Source organism: Gracilinanus agilis, chromosome 2 (genome assembly GCF_016433145.1).
Source record: "Gracilinanus agilis isolate LMUSP501 chromosome 2, AgileGrace, whole genome shotgun sequence".
Classification (NCBI taxonomy): Eukaryota; Metazoa; Chordata; class Mammalia; order Didelphimorphia; family Didelphidae; genus Gracilinanus; species Gracilinanus agilis.
This window is the reverse complement of record NC_058131.1, coordinates 509,504,937-509,522,272: the sequence shown is the minus strand read 5'-3', so window position 1 is coordinate 509,522,272 and position 17,336 is coordinate 509,504,937. Positions and strand designations below refer to the sequence as shown.

The 17,336-nt window shown below is 36.7% G+C and overlaps 1 protein-coding gene and 1 pseudogene across 1 annotated transcript in view; one reads left to right on the top strand and one right to left on the bottom strand.

Annotated features, from left to right (window-relative positions):
- LOC123234049 (cation channel sperm-associated protein subunit beta-like) overlaps window positions 1-17,336 on the bottom strand; it is a 218,449-nt gene that overhangs the window by 86,330 nt on the left and 114,783 nt on the right. Inside the window, exons 17-18 of the mRNA XM_044660000.1 lie at window positions 11,817-12,023; window positions 7,814-7,842 (exon numbers count right to left, since the gene is read on the bottom strand). Of these exons, the coding sequence (XP_044515935.1) occupies window positions 7,814-7,842; window positions 11,817-12,023 (236 nt within the window). The remainder of the gene's footprint in view (window positions 1-7,813; window positions 7,843-11,816; window positions 12,024-17,336) is intronic.
- Window positions 6,015-7,013, top strand: LOC123235913 (annotated as a pseudogene).

The window sequence follows — 17,336 nt, the reverse complement described above, 5'->3', positions numbered from 1 at the left end:
AAAACCAAGCAAGAGTTAGAGAAAATTACAAAATGTAAATTAAATGGTTTTGATTGTATTAAACTAAAAAGCTTTTGTACAAACAAAAACAATGTAGTCAAAATCAGAAGGGAAACAACAAATTGGGAAAAAATCTTTATAACGAAAAACTCTGACAGGGGTCTAATCACTCAAATATACAAGGAGTTAAAGCAATTGTATAAAACACCAAGCCATTCCCCAATTGATAAATGGGCAAGAGACATGAATAGGCAATTTTCAGGTAAAGAAATCAAAAGTATCAATAAGCACATGAGAAAGTGTTCCAAATCTCTAATAATTAGAGAAATGCAAATCAAAACAACTCTGAGGTATCACCTCACACCTAGCAGATTGGCTAAAATGAAAGAAGGGGAGAGTAATGAATGTTGGAGGGGATGTGGCAAAATTGGGACATTGATGCATTGCTGGTGGAGTTGTGAACTGATCCAGCCATTCTGGCTGGCAATTTGGAATCACGCTCAAAGGGCCATAAAAGAATGCCTGCCCTTTGATCCAGCCATACCATTGTTGGGTTTGTACCCCAAAGAGATCATAGATAAACAGACTTGTACGAAAATATTCATAGCTGCGCTCTTTGTGGTGGCAACAAATTGGAAAAGGAGGGAATGTCCTTCAATTGGGGAATGGCTGAACAAACTGTGGTATATGCGGGTGATGGAATACTATTGTGCTAAAAGGAATAATAAACTGGAGAAGTTCCAGGCGAACTGGAGAGACCTCCGGGAACTGATGCAGAGCGAAAGGAGCAGAGCCAGAAGAACTCTATACACAGAGACTGATATATTGTGGTAAAATTGAATGTAATGGACCTCTGTACCAGCAGCATTACAATGACCCAGGACAATTCTGAGGGATTTATGGAAAAGATGCTACCTGCATTCAGAGGAAGGTCTGCAGGAGAGGAAACATATAAGAAAAACAACTGCTTGAATGCATGGGTCGGGGTGGACATGACTGAGGGTGTAGACTCGAAACTACCACACCAATGCAACTACCAACAATTTGGAAATTGGTCTTGTTCAAGGACACATGACAAAACTAGTGGAAACGCGCATCGGCCAAGGGGGGGGGGTCCGCCGGGGGGGGTTGAAGGGGAAAGGTGGAGCATGAATCATGTAACCATGTTAAAAATGAATATTAATGTTAAAAAAAAATAATTAAAAAAATGTTCTAAATCACTATTATTTTTTAAAAGCAGAGGTAGTAATCATGATCTCTGAAAAAGTTAAAGCTAAAATAGATATAATAGAGATAAACAGGGGAAATATCTTATATTTAAAAGTATCATAGATAATGACACATTATCAATATTAAGCCTATATGCACCAAATGTTATGGCATCTAATTTTTTTATAGGAAAGGCTAGATGAATTACAGGAGGAAATAAATAACAAAACAAAAATAGTGAGTAGTTTTAATTTTCTCCTCTCAGAACTAAATAAATTTACCCCCAAAATAAGAAAGAAGTCAAGGAGATGAATAGAATCTTGCATAAATTAAATATGATTGAATGAGAACAGAAAAGAGTATGACATTCTCAGTGATATATGACACGCACCCTTATAAAAACTGACCATTTATAGGGCACAAAAACATTATAGTTAGATGTAGATCTAACAATATTTAACAAAATGTAGGTTTAGAAAAAGATTTAATAATTATCAATACAATGTCGAATCATGACTCCAGAAAACTGATGATGAATCAGACTCTCTTAGAAGAAAAGTACAAAATGAGTTATATATTTTCAAAACTAGCTAATGGTATACTTATTTGTTATGAGGGTAGAGCTTTGTTTTTTTGTAGAAGAAATGGTGGAGATTGGATGAGTGGGAAGCAAAAGTAATGGCAGAAAATGTGGGGGGTTGGCGGAAGAGTAGCCATAAAATACTAAGATAACATGCAAAAAAGAGCAAAAGAATTCAAGAAAGGACCCAGACCTGGAGAGAAGAGTTGGTATGATCATGTTAAATTTAGTATACACTTTAAAATATTATTCAAAATGGAAGTTCATGGTTTAACATACAATCCTTTTTTTCTGTTCTTTATATAGTGTAATTGAAAAGGGAGGGGAATGTCATTCTCCCACTCTTCTGATATGATATGGTCACAAAATGTAATCATAGATGATAGAGTTTCATGGTGTACAAAAGATGTTTTTGCCCTTATCCCTTTATCAGTTTTATGTACCTCATGGATTAAATAAAGAAGGGATGACGAAGTACTGCAAAAATAAATCAACCATGCCCTTAGAGACTTTAAGCCATGAAGAGTTTAAAACAATGTAGGCTCACTGATGACTGTTGAGGACACTTCTGTGAGGGAAATAAAAGATTTCTCTCTCTTTCTCTTCAACCAACATTACTCATGTCATTTTGAAGGGGGGCAAGCCAGTGGGTCCCTTGAATACACTAAATTCAATGGTAAGCAGAGACATAGTCTCTAGACAGGGACTAGAGATATAATCATTATAGGAATGAAAATGCTCCCAAGGAGCAATTATAAAGCAAACTATAAGAAGACACTGAATTTATGGTGAAGACTTTCAAAAGAGAAAAAAAGACTTTTGGTCTATTTGATACCAAAAGTTGTTAAGTTGTTTTTGCTCATACCTATATTCTATAAATGTGATCCATTATCAGTGTATTGTATTTTGAGTCCATTCTTCCCACTGATACTCTATATGTGAGTCAGGTTACCTCAGGTATATGAGTGGAATGTGTTTTAATGTTCTTGTTATTTCCAAATAAATGAATGCTTTTGCTAAGAGCTAAAAGTGTCTCCTCTTAATAGAAACTACAATGGAGGTAAAGCTGGATAGGCAAATATATGACAGAGTTCCAGGTTAAGATGGAGGCAGAGTAAAAGGCAGCTGCTTAACTTCTCCTAACCCAAACATATAAGACTCCTCAAGAGGACATAAAAACAAATCCAGACGAACGAAGGGACCCCACAACAGGGCGCAGTGTTAAAGGTATGTGGGATTGGGGCATTTCATTGCTATAAAGGGGTGAAATAGCTCTCACTAAAACGCATGCTGAGCAACGCTCTTGCCCCCCCTCACACCGCCTACAGTGCCAAAGCCAGAGCACAAGAGTTAGAGAAAGTTTGGGGCATTCATTAAGTTCTTGGCAACTCCCCAGGACCTGCTCCTGTGAGCAGCAAGATTTAAGACCCCAAGAGGCTAAAGAATCAGAGTTTATACAGAGACCTTGAGCTCAGACGTGGACGCAGGCACAGACTCAGGCACAGACACAGAATTGGATGCGGACCCTGAGCCCAGGCGTGGACCTTGGGTGGGGACCCAGTGCACAGGGGTGCATGACTGTGGAAGCAGCTCCCTGAGACTGTTAAAGGAGCTTCAGGCAGAAGAACAAGCAAGGGGACCGCTAGAAGGCTTGACCTGAGAACAACCAGTCCTGAGACCTCAGGAGCCTAAAGAGCACAGACTGATCCTGGACATGAGGATAAAGCTGAGAGGGAACCCAGCCAACGATGGCAAGCCAATCACAAGAACCCCAAAAGAGAAAGTTCAAGAAGAAATCTTTTAACACTCAACAACGTTTACACAGAAAAAATCTAGACAACAGAGCAAACAGGAGAGGAGAACAAAGAAGTAATCATATCCAAACCTTCCCCCAAAAAAAGAAAATTAGTCACAAACTCTTGAAGAGTTCAAATCTGAAATCATGAGAAATATGGAAGAGATTTGGGGAGAGAAGTGGGAAATAGCTAAAAAGGAAATTAACAGGTTAAAAGACAGAAACTCCCAATTGGAGAAAGATGCCCCCAAATCAAAAGAATTGATAAGCAAATTGGAGACCAAAATCAAACAGCTGGAAAACAGGATAGACCAAATCAAAAAGGAAAATCAAAAGGTCATAGCAGAAAACCAGTCTCTAAAGACCAGAATAGGGCAAGTAGAAGCCAATGATCTCTCAAGACAGCAAGAACAAATAAAGCAAAGTCAAAAGACTGATAAAATAGAAGGAAACATGAAACATCTCACTGAGAAACTGACAGATCAAGAAAACAGGTCTAGAAGAGACAATTTGAGAATCATTGGTCCTCCTGCAAAAGCAGAGATTAATAGAAATTTGGACTCCATGCTAAAACAAATTATTCAGCAAAACTGCCCTGAAGTTCTACAAGAGGGCAATATAGACATTGAAAGGATCCAAGGATCACCCTCTACACTAAACCCTGAAAAGACAACCCCCAGGAATATAAAAGCCAAATTCAAGAGCTTCCAAGTAAAAGAAAAAAATTTTACAAGAAGCCAGAAAGAGACAATTCAGATATCAAGGAGCACCAATCAGGATCACACAGGATCTGGTAGCCTCCACACTAAGAGACCACAAGGCTTGGAATATGATATTCAGAAAGGCAAGAGAACTGGGTCTACAACCAAGGATCTCCTATCCATCAAAACTGACTAAATACTGAAAGTATGGGTATTCAACAACATAGAAGACTTCCAAGTATTTGCACAGAGAAGACCAAGACTAAATGGAAAGTTCGATATCCAACCACAAAAAACAAGAGAAACATGAAAAGGTAAATAAGAAACGGAGGGGAAAGAAAGAAAACTCTTATGTTTAAATTTGCCTTTTTAAGGGATTTAATAAGAACAAATTATTTGTATTCCAATATGGAGAAATGTTAGGTGTAATCTTCAAAAACTGTATTCACTATTATAGTAATTAGAAGAATTATTCACAGGGAGAAGTTGGAGAACTAAAGGGTCTAAGATGAGATGGGGGGGCGGAGATTGGAGTGAATAGTAGATGGCACCAAGAGAAACTTGAATGTATAAGGTAAAAAAAGCAGAAGGAGTAGAACTAGGAGAGGATACCAAAATGTTGGGGAATACACAACTGATAATCAAAACTCTAAACATGGATGGGATGAACTTGCCCATAAAACGGAAGCAAAAAGAAGAGTGGATTAGAAACCAAAATCCTACCATATGTTGTCTACAAGAAACACATATGAGATGGGTGGATGTACACAGGTTTAAGGTCAAGGGCTGGAGCAAAATCGTTTGGGTTTCAAATGAGAAAAAGAAGGCAGGAGTGGCAATCATGATTTCTGACAAAGCCAAAGTGAAAATAGATATGATTAAGAGACAGGGAAGGTAATTACATCCTGATAAAAGGTGGTATTGACAATGAGGAAATAACAGTACTCAATATGTATGCCCCAAATGGTATAGCATCCAAATTCCTAAGAAACTGGCAGAGCTCAAGAAGGAAATAGATAGTAAAACCATACTAGTGGGAGATTTAAATATCCCTTTTTTAGATCTAGATAAATCAAACCAAAAAAGAAATAAGAGAGGTGAATGCAATCCAGAAAAATTAGATGTAATAGATATGTGGAGAAAAGTAAATAGGGAAAAAAGGAATACGCCTTCTTTTCAGCTGCACATGGTACATTCACAAAGATTGACCATGTAATATGGTATAGAAACATTGCAAACAAATGCAAAAGAGCAGAAATAATAAATATAAACTTCTCAGATCATAATGCAATAAAATTAAAAATTAGTAAGGGCACCTGGACAGGCAAATCAAAAACTAATTGGAAATTAAATAATATTCTCCAAACCCAGTTAGTTAAAGAAGAAATCATAGAAACAATCAGTAATTTCATTGAAGAGAATGACAATGATGAGACATCCTACCAAACTCTGTGGGATGCAGCTAAGGCAGTACTCAGGGGGAAATTTATATCCTTGAGTGCATGTATTAACAAATTAGAGAAGGCAAAGATCAATGAACTGGACCTGCTAATTAAAAAACTAGAAAGGGAACAAATTAAAAATCCCTAGCTAAGGTGTTATCTCAGAGCCCACGTGCAGTACCAGGTTTTTCTAGCCAGCCTGGCTACAGGAAGCAAAGGTTTTAGCCAGTCTGTTGTAGGACTTGGTGGTCCAGGGCCAGCACCTGTGGCTTTTGGGCTCCTCCAGAATGGTGATGCTGGCTAAACCTCGGCAGAAGCAGAAGTGGTCTGTGGATCCTAGGAACACTGCATGGAGTAATGATGATTCCAAGTTTGGTCAAAAAATGCTGGAGAAGATGGGATGGTCCAAAGGAAAGGGCCTAGGGGCTCAGGAGCAAGGGGGCCACAGAGCATAATAAAAGTTCAAGTTAAAAACAACCAGCTGGGGCTGGGAGCCTCAGCTAGTCATGAGGATGACTGGTTTGCTCCCCAAGAGGAATTTAGTCAGCTTCTTGCTGAATTGAATAGTTGCCATGGACAGGAAGCAAAAGAATGCTCAGATAACAAAGAGAAAAAATCATTTAGCCTTGAAGAAAAGTCCAAGTCATCAAAAAGACATATTCATTATACAAAAATTTACAAAAGAGAAGGATCTTTGTTCTCGGAGTAAAACAGATCTGGATTGTATTTTTGGGAAAAGGCAAAAGAGTAAAATTTCTAAGATCAAAGTCCTAGTGCTGAAAGTGAGGAAAAAGCCACTCCTACAGTAACCAGTAACCTCACTGTACAGGAATATTTTGCCAAACGAATGTTGGAACTAAAGAACAAGCCAGCAACTATACACACAGATTCTAATCAAACCAAGCCTTTTGAAGAGAAAAGAACTAAAAAGAAAAAAGAAAAGAAGAAAAGGCAAGAAGATAAGGTCTGGAACAAACCCAAGGCCAAGCATTCCAAAAAGGAGAGTCTGGAGGAGGAGGAGGAGGGATGGCACCCTGACCATAAGTCAAAGAAAACAACCCTTGTCGAGAACCAGGCTGGTGACCCTGGTTATGAGAGGTGTCTTAAGGCTTCTCCACACAAGAGACTAGTTTGTGATGAGCAAGAACCTAGTACAGGAACCTCTGTCACAGAACCAAAAAAGAAGAAGAAGAAAAAGAAAGATGAAATGGACATGGCTTCTATCCAAGATCAAACATTAAAGAGGAGGAAAAAGTAAAAAAAAGAAGAAGAAAAGACTTGAATAAATAGATTCCCTCACTTGGACTTTTATATCATTTCAATGTCATAATACTCAGTGTAGCTCTATGCAAAAAAAAAATACACAAATAAATAAATAAAGAAGTCCTGGCCTGAAGTCAGAGCAGAGTTTACCTAAGATGATTTGTTCACATCTTTCAACATGCCCATGGATTGCTGGGTCTCATCACATTTTTCCCAACTAAAAAAATTCCCAGAAGAACTTGAAAAACAATCCAAATCTTGTCCCTCTGAAGCAAGATTATTTTAAACACCCTGGATCTGGCATTGCTTGTATTATCTGGAAGGTGGGGGCAGCAGGGAAGAAACATACACGAGGTATATATGCCTGTGCATATGCATACACACAGATCTGAATTTTCCACTACTTCCTTTGGCAATAATAAATTATGCTTCCTTTTGAAAGATTTGCTCTAATTAAAGGATTATGAGTCGATGCCAGAGAATACAACCAAATAGTTCCTATTGTTGTCTAGCCAACCGATACATTTGTGCCAAGTAAGAATTATATGATTTTTTTGCCCTTATTTGCTTTCTGCATGGACATTTCTGTTGTTTCTCACCCACTGATCAGTGACTCTCAGGCATTCCAAAGATTTTAGATGACTTCACATTTGTTTTCATTAAACTTAGTGTAGTTTGGGGCTAATAAGTGTTACAAGAGATTTTTGAGGGCCTACATTGAGTTTTGCCCTTTCAGAGCTGTTTGCATGTATTTGGTTATACCTGATGCCAGATTAGCAATAGCCCTGGAATAACATTGCCAGGACAGCCCTGCCTCAATTACAATGATCAGATATGCAAAACTCGACCAAACTAAAATGAAAACAGAAAGCTAAAAATTAAAAAAAATCCCTAGCTAAAGACCAAATTAGAGATTATAAAAATTACAGGAGAAATCAATAAAATTGAAAGTAAAAGAACTATTGAATTAATAAATAAGACTAGAAGCTGGTACTTTGAACAAACAAACAAAATTGACAAACTACTGGTCAATCTTATTTAAAAAAAGGAAAGAAGAAAACCAAATCATCAGTATCAAAGATGAAAAGAGAGACCTCACCTCTAATGAAGAGGAAATCAAGACAATCATTAAAAACTATTTTAGCAAATTATATGGCAATATATATGGAAATGCAGGTGGTATAGGTGAATATTTACAAAAATATAAATTGCCTAGATTAACAGTAGAAGAAATAGAACACTTAAATAATCCCATATCAGAAAAAGAAATTGAACAAGCCATCAAAGAACTCTCTAAGAAAAAATCCCCAGGACAAGATGGATTCACAAGTGAATTCTATCAAACCTTCAAAGAACAACTAATTCCAATACTTTACAATCTATTTGACATAATAAGCAAAGAAGGAGTTCTACCAAACTCCTTTTATGATACAAATATGGTACTGATCCCAAAGCCAGGTAGATCAAAAACAGAGAAAGAGAACTACAGACCATTCTCCTTAATGAACACAGATGCAAAAATCTTAAATAGAATACTAGCAAAGAGACTCCAGCAAGTGTTCAAGAGGGTTATCCATCATGATCAGGTGGGATTTATACCAGGAGTGCAAGGATGGTTCAACATTAGGAAAATCATTCACATAATTGACAATATCAAGAAGCAAACCAACAAAAACCACGTGATTATCTCAATAGATGCTGAAAAAGCATTTGACAAAATACAACATCCATTCCTATTGAAAACACTAGAAAGTATTGGAATAGAAGGACCTTTCCTAAAAATAATAAGCAGTATATATCTAAAACCATCAACAAGCATCATAAGAAATGGGGATAAATTAGAAGCCTTCCCAATAAAATCAGGAGTGAAACAAGGATGCCCACTATGACCTCTATTATTTAACATTGTACTTGAAACACTAGCAGTAGCAATTACAGAAGAAAAAGAAATTGAGGGTATTAAAATGGGCAATGAGGAGACTAAGCTATCACTCTTTGCAGATAATATGATGGTCTACTTAAAAAATCCTAGAGAACCAACTAAAAAGCTAGTAGAAATAATCATCAACTTTAGCAAAGTTGCAGGATACAAAATACATGCACATAAATCATCAGCATATCTATATATTTCCAACACATCACAGCAGCAAGAGGTAGAAAAAGAATCACCATTTAAAATCACCCTAGACAATATAAAATACTTAGGAATCTATCTACCAAAACAAACACAGGAATCATATGAACACAACTACAAAACACTTTCCAAACAATTAAAACTAGATCTAAACAATTGGAAAAACATTGTTTGCTCATGGGAAGGACAAGCTAACATAATAAAAATTACCATTCTACCCAAATTATTTTATCTATTTAGTGCCATACCTATCAAACTACCAAAAAACTTTTTTACTGAATCAGAAAAAAGTATAACAAAGTTTATTTGGAGGAACAAAAGATCAAGAATATCAAGAAATAATGAAAAAAACGTGAAGGAAGGTGGCCTAGCAGTACCAGATATTAAACTATACTATAAAGCAGCAGTCATCAAAAGAATATGGTACTGGCTAAGAGACAGAAGGGAGGATCAGTGGAATAGACTTGGGGTAAGTGATGTCAGCAAGACTGTCTATGATAAACCCAAAAAGCCCAACTTTTGGGACAAAAATCCACTATTTGACAAAAACTGTTGGGAAAATTGGAAAACAATATGGGAGAGATAAGGTTTAGCTCAACATCTCACACCCTACACCAAGATAAATTCAGAATGGGTGAATTACTTGAATATAAAGAAGGAAATTATAAGAAAATTAGCTGAACATAGAATAGTATAGCTGTCAGATCTATGGGAAAGGGAAAAATTTAAATCCAAGGAAGTATTGGAAAAAATTATGAAATGTAAAATAAATAATTTTTATTATATTAAATTAAAAAGGTTTTGTAGAAACAAAAACAATGCAACCAAAATCAGAAGGGAAACAACAAACTGGGAAAAATCTTTATAACAAAAAACTCTAAAGAAATCAAAACTATCAATAAGCACATGAGAAAGTGTTCTAAATCTCTAATAATTAGGGAAATGCAAATCAAAACAACTCTGAGGTACCACCTCACGCCTAGCAGATTGGCTAAAATGAAAGAAGGGGAGAGTAATGAATGTTGGAGGGGATGTGGCAAAATTGCGACATTAATGCATTGCTGGTGGAGTTGTGAACTGATCCAACCATACTGGATGGCAATTTGGAACTATGCCCAAAGAGCTCTAAAGGACTGCCTGCCCTTTGATCCAGCTATAGCATTGCTGGGTTTGTACCCCAAAGAGATTATAGATAAACAGACCTGTACAAAAATATTTATAGCTGCTCTATTTGTGGTGGCAAAAAACTGGAAAACAAGGATATGCCCTTCAATTGGGGAATGCCTGAACAAATTGTGGTATATGCTGGTGATGGAATACTATTGTGCTCAAAGGAATCATGAACTGGAGGAATTCCATGTGAATTGGAACAACTTCCAGGAATTGATGCAGAGTGAAAGGAGCAGAGCCAGAAGAACATTGTACACTGAGACTGTTACACTGTGGTAAAATTGAATGTAATGGACTTCTGTACTGCCAAGAAAGCAATGACCCAGGACAATTCTGAGGGAGTTATGGAAAAGAACACTACCCACATTCAGAGGAAGAACTGCAGGAGTGGAAATACAGAAGAAAAACAACCGCTTGAACACATGGGTTGATGCAGACATGGTTGGTGATGTAGACCTGAAATGATCACACCAATGCAACTATCTATAATATGCAAATAAGTCTTGATTGATCACACATGTTAAAACCAGTGGAAATGTGCATTGTATATGGGGATGGTGGTGAAGGGGAAAGTAAACACAAGAATCATGTAACCATGGAAAATTTTTCTAAAAAAATAAAATATTTAAATTAAAAAAAAAGATGGATAGGCAATTTATGAGTTATAATGTCAAGAATACAGATGTGCACACAAGATTATCTCTGGAATCCAGAGTACCGCCTACCCTCCAGAGATGTATTTATTCCATAAGTTCAGTTACCATGTTGAGAGAGTTGCCCAAAGAGTACTAAACTAGTTTTAGGGTTACCTCTGTTGGATGTATATTTTTGTCCATTAACTAAGTCAGTAGAGAATGAGAGAGAGAGAGAGAGAGAGAGAGAGAGAGAGAGAGAGAGAGAGAGAGAGAGAGAGAGAGAGAGAGAGAAATACATGATTCTTAACCTTAATTCATGAAGGTTAAAAGAAATTTTTAAAATTTTCATTATAATATGCTTCCTTTGAAACTTTATACATTTTATCTTATTCATTTAAAAAATATTCTTCTGACAAGCAGGCTGTTAGAGATATCCAGGCCACAGAAAAGATTTTTAAAAAACCTGACCTAGAAGAAACCATCAGCACAACTGGATAGAACCTCTATAGAGGATTTATTAAAGGAAGTGGCTGGCAGCAGTGTCTGTATCCAAAATTGAAAACAGACGAGATTTATATAAATAATTTTTAAAATAGGATGAGAAGGCAGGGATCATTTATAAATTCTACAAGTGGCAAGAAATATCTATTCTCATGAAATCATTGATTCACTAAAGCATCAACATAAGAAGTTAATTTCTGTCATAAAATTATAGAATCTATCACATAATAAATAGTAATAGTATGAGAGAAAATTATGATGCACCTAAAAAACCTCCAGTGAATAACCAACCAATAGTTATGAGAGTCCACCTGAAAATATCTCTCTAGAAGAAGTTGTATCTTTTTCACATGATAATTTCCCACTGTTTAATAGTCATTAATTACTACTTAAAGGCAAACTTACCAGAAGTAAGAATAATTTTAAATAAGATATTTGAATGTTTTTCTATCCTAATAGCAGAGGCTAAACTAGGACTCATCGTTGGAGTTTCAATTTCAAAAGGACTTTGTAAATTTGTAAGCACTGAACTTGGAAAGCCTTCAATTTCTTCATGTGTCATTAGCTTCAGTATTTCAGCAAATCCAATAGATCTATGGAAAAAGAAATTTAATGTCACTTAGGCTTTGTGTTAATAGAAATAACTAATAAGGGAGTTTGGATTAGATGATTTCTAAGGAACATTCCTTAGATTTGTATGATTCTATAATTCTTTCCAAAATCATAAAAAAGAGACAGATATCAAATAGAACCACTCAAGTTTTCATTTAGTACAAAGGATTAGTGGCATGGATCTTTTTCCTTTCTATGGCTCTAAAAATCTAACAAATAAAAGCATCTTTGACTATTTTATTTTTCAAAAAATATTGAAGGGGGTAGCTAGGTGGCTCAGTGGACTAAGAGCCAGGTCCAAAGTTAAGAGGTCCTGGATTTAAGTATTGTGAGTGTGAAACCCTTTTGATGATTATAATAATATTAGTCTTTATGATTATTTTCATAACACAATCATTAGTCTTGTGTTAATAATCAAATAATATAGATCAGCTAAGAAAATTACAGTTTAGAGAAGGATCAAATCTTGTTTACATCTTGACTTTAACTCTATAGCCCAGGAGTTTCCACATGAATCCTACCACACTCCTCTCCTGTGCATTATGAGATGCACACAGAAGGAGGAGGGCTACTCTTATTGGCACATATCAGTTAACCAAACTACTGACTCCTAATACTACACCATAATCATCAGCAAAAACACCAAGACTCTGACTGAGTATTGCAAAGGCCTTGGAAAGGTCAATGATAATAATAGACATAAGTTACCACCCATAATGATATTTTACACTTGACCAGCATTTCATGGTCATTAATTAAGAAATGCCTATGTGAAAGATTTTGCATCCTTTCTATTTTAATTCTGATTGTTTATTCTTTTCTTCTATCACTGTATCATCAGATTTCTTGGCATAAAAAAAGGCTATCTCCTAAGACTCACAGTCTCTGGTCTTGATCTGGGCCAGGGTTCAGCTTCATTGGGAATTTTGGCCATCTCTCAATAAACCTATTTAGCTTGGAGTTTTTACATTGGTGTTATAAATTTTCACCACAATATGGCATCAGAAACTTCCTAGCTTTGTGACCCTGGGCAAGGCACTTAACCCCCATTGCCTAGTCTTTGTCTGTTTCCAATTCTGGATACAGATACTGCTGCTGGCTACTTCTGTCCTGGGGATTCTTGTAGGATGCTAATGAAATGAAAAAGTTCAGATTATTTTTGGAGGCTTCAACATTCACAATGTCTCCCTTTGGCCACAGGAATAAGGAGAGGAGTCTAAGACACTGATGAGGCCAAGGCCCTTCTCCTCTTCAGATGCTTGGTTAGAAAGCTTGGTTCACAACCCACTCAAATCTCCCAGGTTCTGAGTCACTCTCCTGCGTTAGAGAAGTGCCACATAGGTCATGATCAAGTCACTCAAATTATCTGTAAAGACCTTTTAGATTAAATTCCTTTTTGTTGATATCCAATCTTTTTTAACAGTTAATTTTATAATCTGATTCAGAGCAATTTCTTTTTCTGATAAAATCATCACAGTTAATCAGTGGGGTGATGTGATTTTGATCATTGCTTTCATGCCTAGTTCCCCACTGGCCAACCAATACTATGATTCTTGGTGATTGTGAGTGTCTCCTCAATCCAGTACTTTCAAGGAAAAAAAAGAGACCAGAAACTAGTATCAGGCAGGCATGCTGACTGCCCTGCATCAGTCTGAGGACAGAGAGCTCTATGGGGTTGGTAGAAGCCTTCTACTCCCACTATTGTGCCTTCCATGTGCAGAAGAATAAGCATGGAATTAGTGTAAAAAATGCAGCACCAACAGAAATTTTCATTCATTCATTCATTCAAAATGAATCTGTAGAAGCAGAATATTTGAGTCTAAAACTTAGAAATTTAAGGGCCTTCAACTTATAGATATTAATCATTGATCAAGATAATAGCTAATATCTTAATACTAGTATGCACTATAATCTCTAAGATACTAATTACTTATATGACAAATGCCTTTTTATGATAGTGTGTTTTAAATCTTTGAAATTTCAAATACCTTTATCTCAGCCTGGACTCCTTGGAACTATGTTACTGATTTTCATAATCTCATATTACAAATTCATATTTGATAATTACCTATCATGTTAAATAAATTTTAGAAGCCAATAGTAAAAAATGAGTTCTATATGCCAATGGATTTATCCACCATTCTCAAAGTAGTTTATCTTGAGACAGAAACTCTGAAGTTGCAAAGATTGAAAAATGGGATAAAAAAATTTCCATGGGCAAAATCTACAAGAATGTAACAAACAATGTGTCATCACAGAAGCACTGAACAAAGAGCTGAGTCATGTAAATTTGTTCATAGAACTGGAAGGCATCATGATAATGACTCTAGATCAAGTCATTACCCCTTGAAATTACATAAAAATTTTCTTTAAGGGCCCCAAATTTATCTGCCTATATCATGCATTGAAATGATGGAAACTGTGTTACATGTCACTGATGGTTGAAATTGCTTGGCATCTACCCTATACCTAGAATGACAGTAGCTAGGTGACATGGTGGATAAAATTTCAGCTCTGGAGTCAGGAGAACCTCAGTTTAAATCTGATCTCAGACACTTACTAGCTATGTGACCCTGGGTAAGTCACTTAACTCTGCTTGCCTCAGTTCCTCATCTGTAAAATGATCTGGAGAAGGAAAAAGCATACTCCATATCTTTGCTAAGAAAACCCCAAAAAGGGTCAGTAAGAGTCAAATGCAACTAAATCAACACAACAACAATACCTAGAAAGACATAGTCAAGTGGCTAAAATGATATAATGGAAACCTCACAAATCAACAGATAAATTATGAACTGCATTTCAAAAAATTCAAATCCCCATATGTCCCTGAGGATTCAGCAGGTAAGCAATACAGGTACTAGAGCGTAATTAGAGATGGAATTATATTGTTCACAACCACAAGGATAGCTGGATATAACATTGATTCATAAAATTCAGTAAAAACATTTTAACAAGTATTGGCATAACAAATATTTATCATAATCTCTAAGCTGCATGGAATAACAAGTTTTTGACAGAGACTAATGGAAGATATTAAAACCATGTAGAAAGAGGACAAATTACATATCATTCCTCCCATCTCAATGGCTGTTGGATCTATCCTAAAGAAGCTTCAATGAGTCCACAAAAAATTAGCTTAAATTTCAATCATCTCAGTGAGTTTAACCACCTCTGCAAAGGTTCCCAGAACATTAATTGAAACAAGAATAATAGAAGGCTTTTCGTTTGCCCTCTGACTATTTCTGTCTGAACCCCATCAGAAAAAAAAAGATAACAGTGATCATGATGATGGCAATGGAATGGGGTAGGTAAATTGGGAATTGTAGTATAGAGATAGGAGTCTTCAAAGAAAAACTAAGAAAAGGGAGTGACCTCATGTTCTACAAGGCTCAAATTGGTAATCGATCTTTAGTCTCTTCTATTCTTGTAAGGTTATTAATCTTGTTCAGTTCAGCAGAGGATATACAATGTATTGATAGGTGCTGGCATGCCTCACAAACAACTTTTGAGAGGAAGAACATCAGCACCACAGCATTAATTAGGTCAGGAGTGGCCTCAACAATTGCTTTGATTTTATTTACCTCTGGTTTATCCCATTAATAAGCTACCAAATACCATTTGCCTTCCTCATGGTTGACACAGGGCTATCATAAAGGGAATTAGGGCACTGAAGCATTCTGACTTCTCTCATCTCCATTCCTAGGAAGAAAATAGTTTTCATTCCTTTAAGGATCTAATACTTTTTGGAGTTAAATAGATGAGATGGCTTATGAACTCCAAAGATTTGCATTCATACCACAATATACAAAGATTGATGGGAATAGCCATTTGGGTACCAGGACATCATAATGTGCCAACCATGCTAAGGTAACAACTCCCAGGACATCAGGGTGCATCTTCTAGTAGTTTTGCACTCCCTCAGCTCCCATGGACATGAGAACACCCTAAATGACCTTTTAGCAACCACTTAAGATAATAGCAATATACTTCTTGATGTCAATTAGCTCCTCATATCCATTTGGAATAGGAAGTTACTTAAGACCCATGGTAGGCTAAATGTTCTTTTTTTCCCTGTGAAAGAAATCTAGTACATTTCTATTTCTCTAGCACCCTCATATGTTGGTCATCAACTTTCTATCAAACTCACATTTCAGGAGTGATATACAAGCCTCCTTACTAAGAAAGAGTGTCATCACCAGCCTTCTCCCATCATCCTCTGGACATTGACTTTTATGATAACCATATTCACTGAGAGAGTCATTGTGATCTCCCACTCAAATCCTGCACTCCTACTGAAATCTCACCACTTGGTATGCTCGTGCTTATACAGTAGTGCAACAGGAAAGCCCATGGCAAAAGCCTAATATCGCTTAGATGGGTTTTGCTCAAATGATAAGAACAGCTTGCTACTGACACAGGCTGGGTCTAAGACAGAAGGGCACTTGCTTAAATGACATAGACTAAGGCCAACAAACTCGTTTGTTTTAGGAATTTCATCCTTCCATGGCTGACCTATATTAGGGAGCCCTTGCAGAGGGAATTCATCATTATGGAACCAAGTATTCACCGTTTCTCATGTTCCAATCTCCCCACATGCTGTGTTTACTTATTCTTTATATTTTAGCCACCAGAAATGTATCCACCCCCACTTAAGGATTAAGGGGAGGTTTATGACCCACATGTGCTAGCAAGTGATAAATCAAAATAACTGACTGCCCCCTGGGCAGTCTGAAGCAAAATAAAAGCTGCCATTGGTCCACGTAAAAGTGGAAGGAAGGCATAGGAAGTGATGTAAAAACTGTCTTTAAAAATGGTGGTAACTTCCCATGATCAGCTTTTTCCCCTTTGAATTTGGCCTTGGAACCTCAGACTACTTCCCTTTGGACTGCCACGTGGGTGAGTGAAAAGGCTGACTCTCCCTTTCCTGGCTTTTCTGGAATGACTAGCCTCCGGAGAGGCCCCTCATCTTGGAGGAGGCCTCTTGGCTAGAACCCTTGTTTAATATACCTCTGGGCCCCCCTTTGTTGGGGCCTCTGAAGCCCTACCTGGCTCCGACCAGGCCGAATTCTTTCTCTCTCTCTCTCTCTCTCTCTCTCTCTCTCTCTCTCTCTTTCTCTCTTTCTCTCTTTCATTTTCCATACTTTCACTCTTTCTATTTTGTAAATAAACTACCATAAAAGTCATTTTGACTTGAGTAATTAATTTCAACAACCATACCTTTATATATTCAGTCCAATCATAATTTTAACCTTTACAATGCTCAAAAGTGACAAAAGATATCCCTAATATGTGGC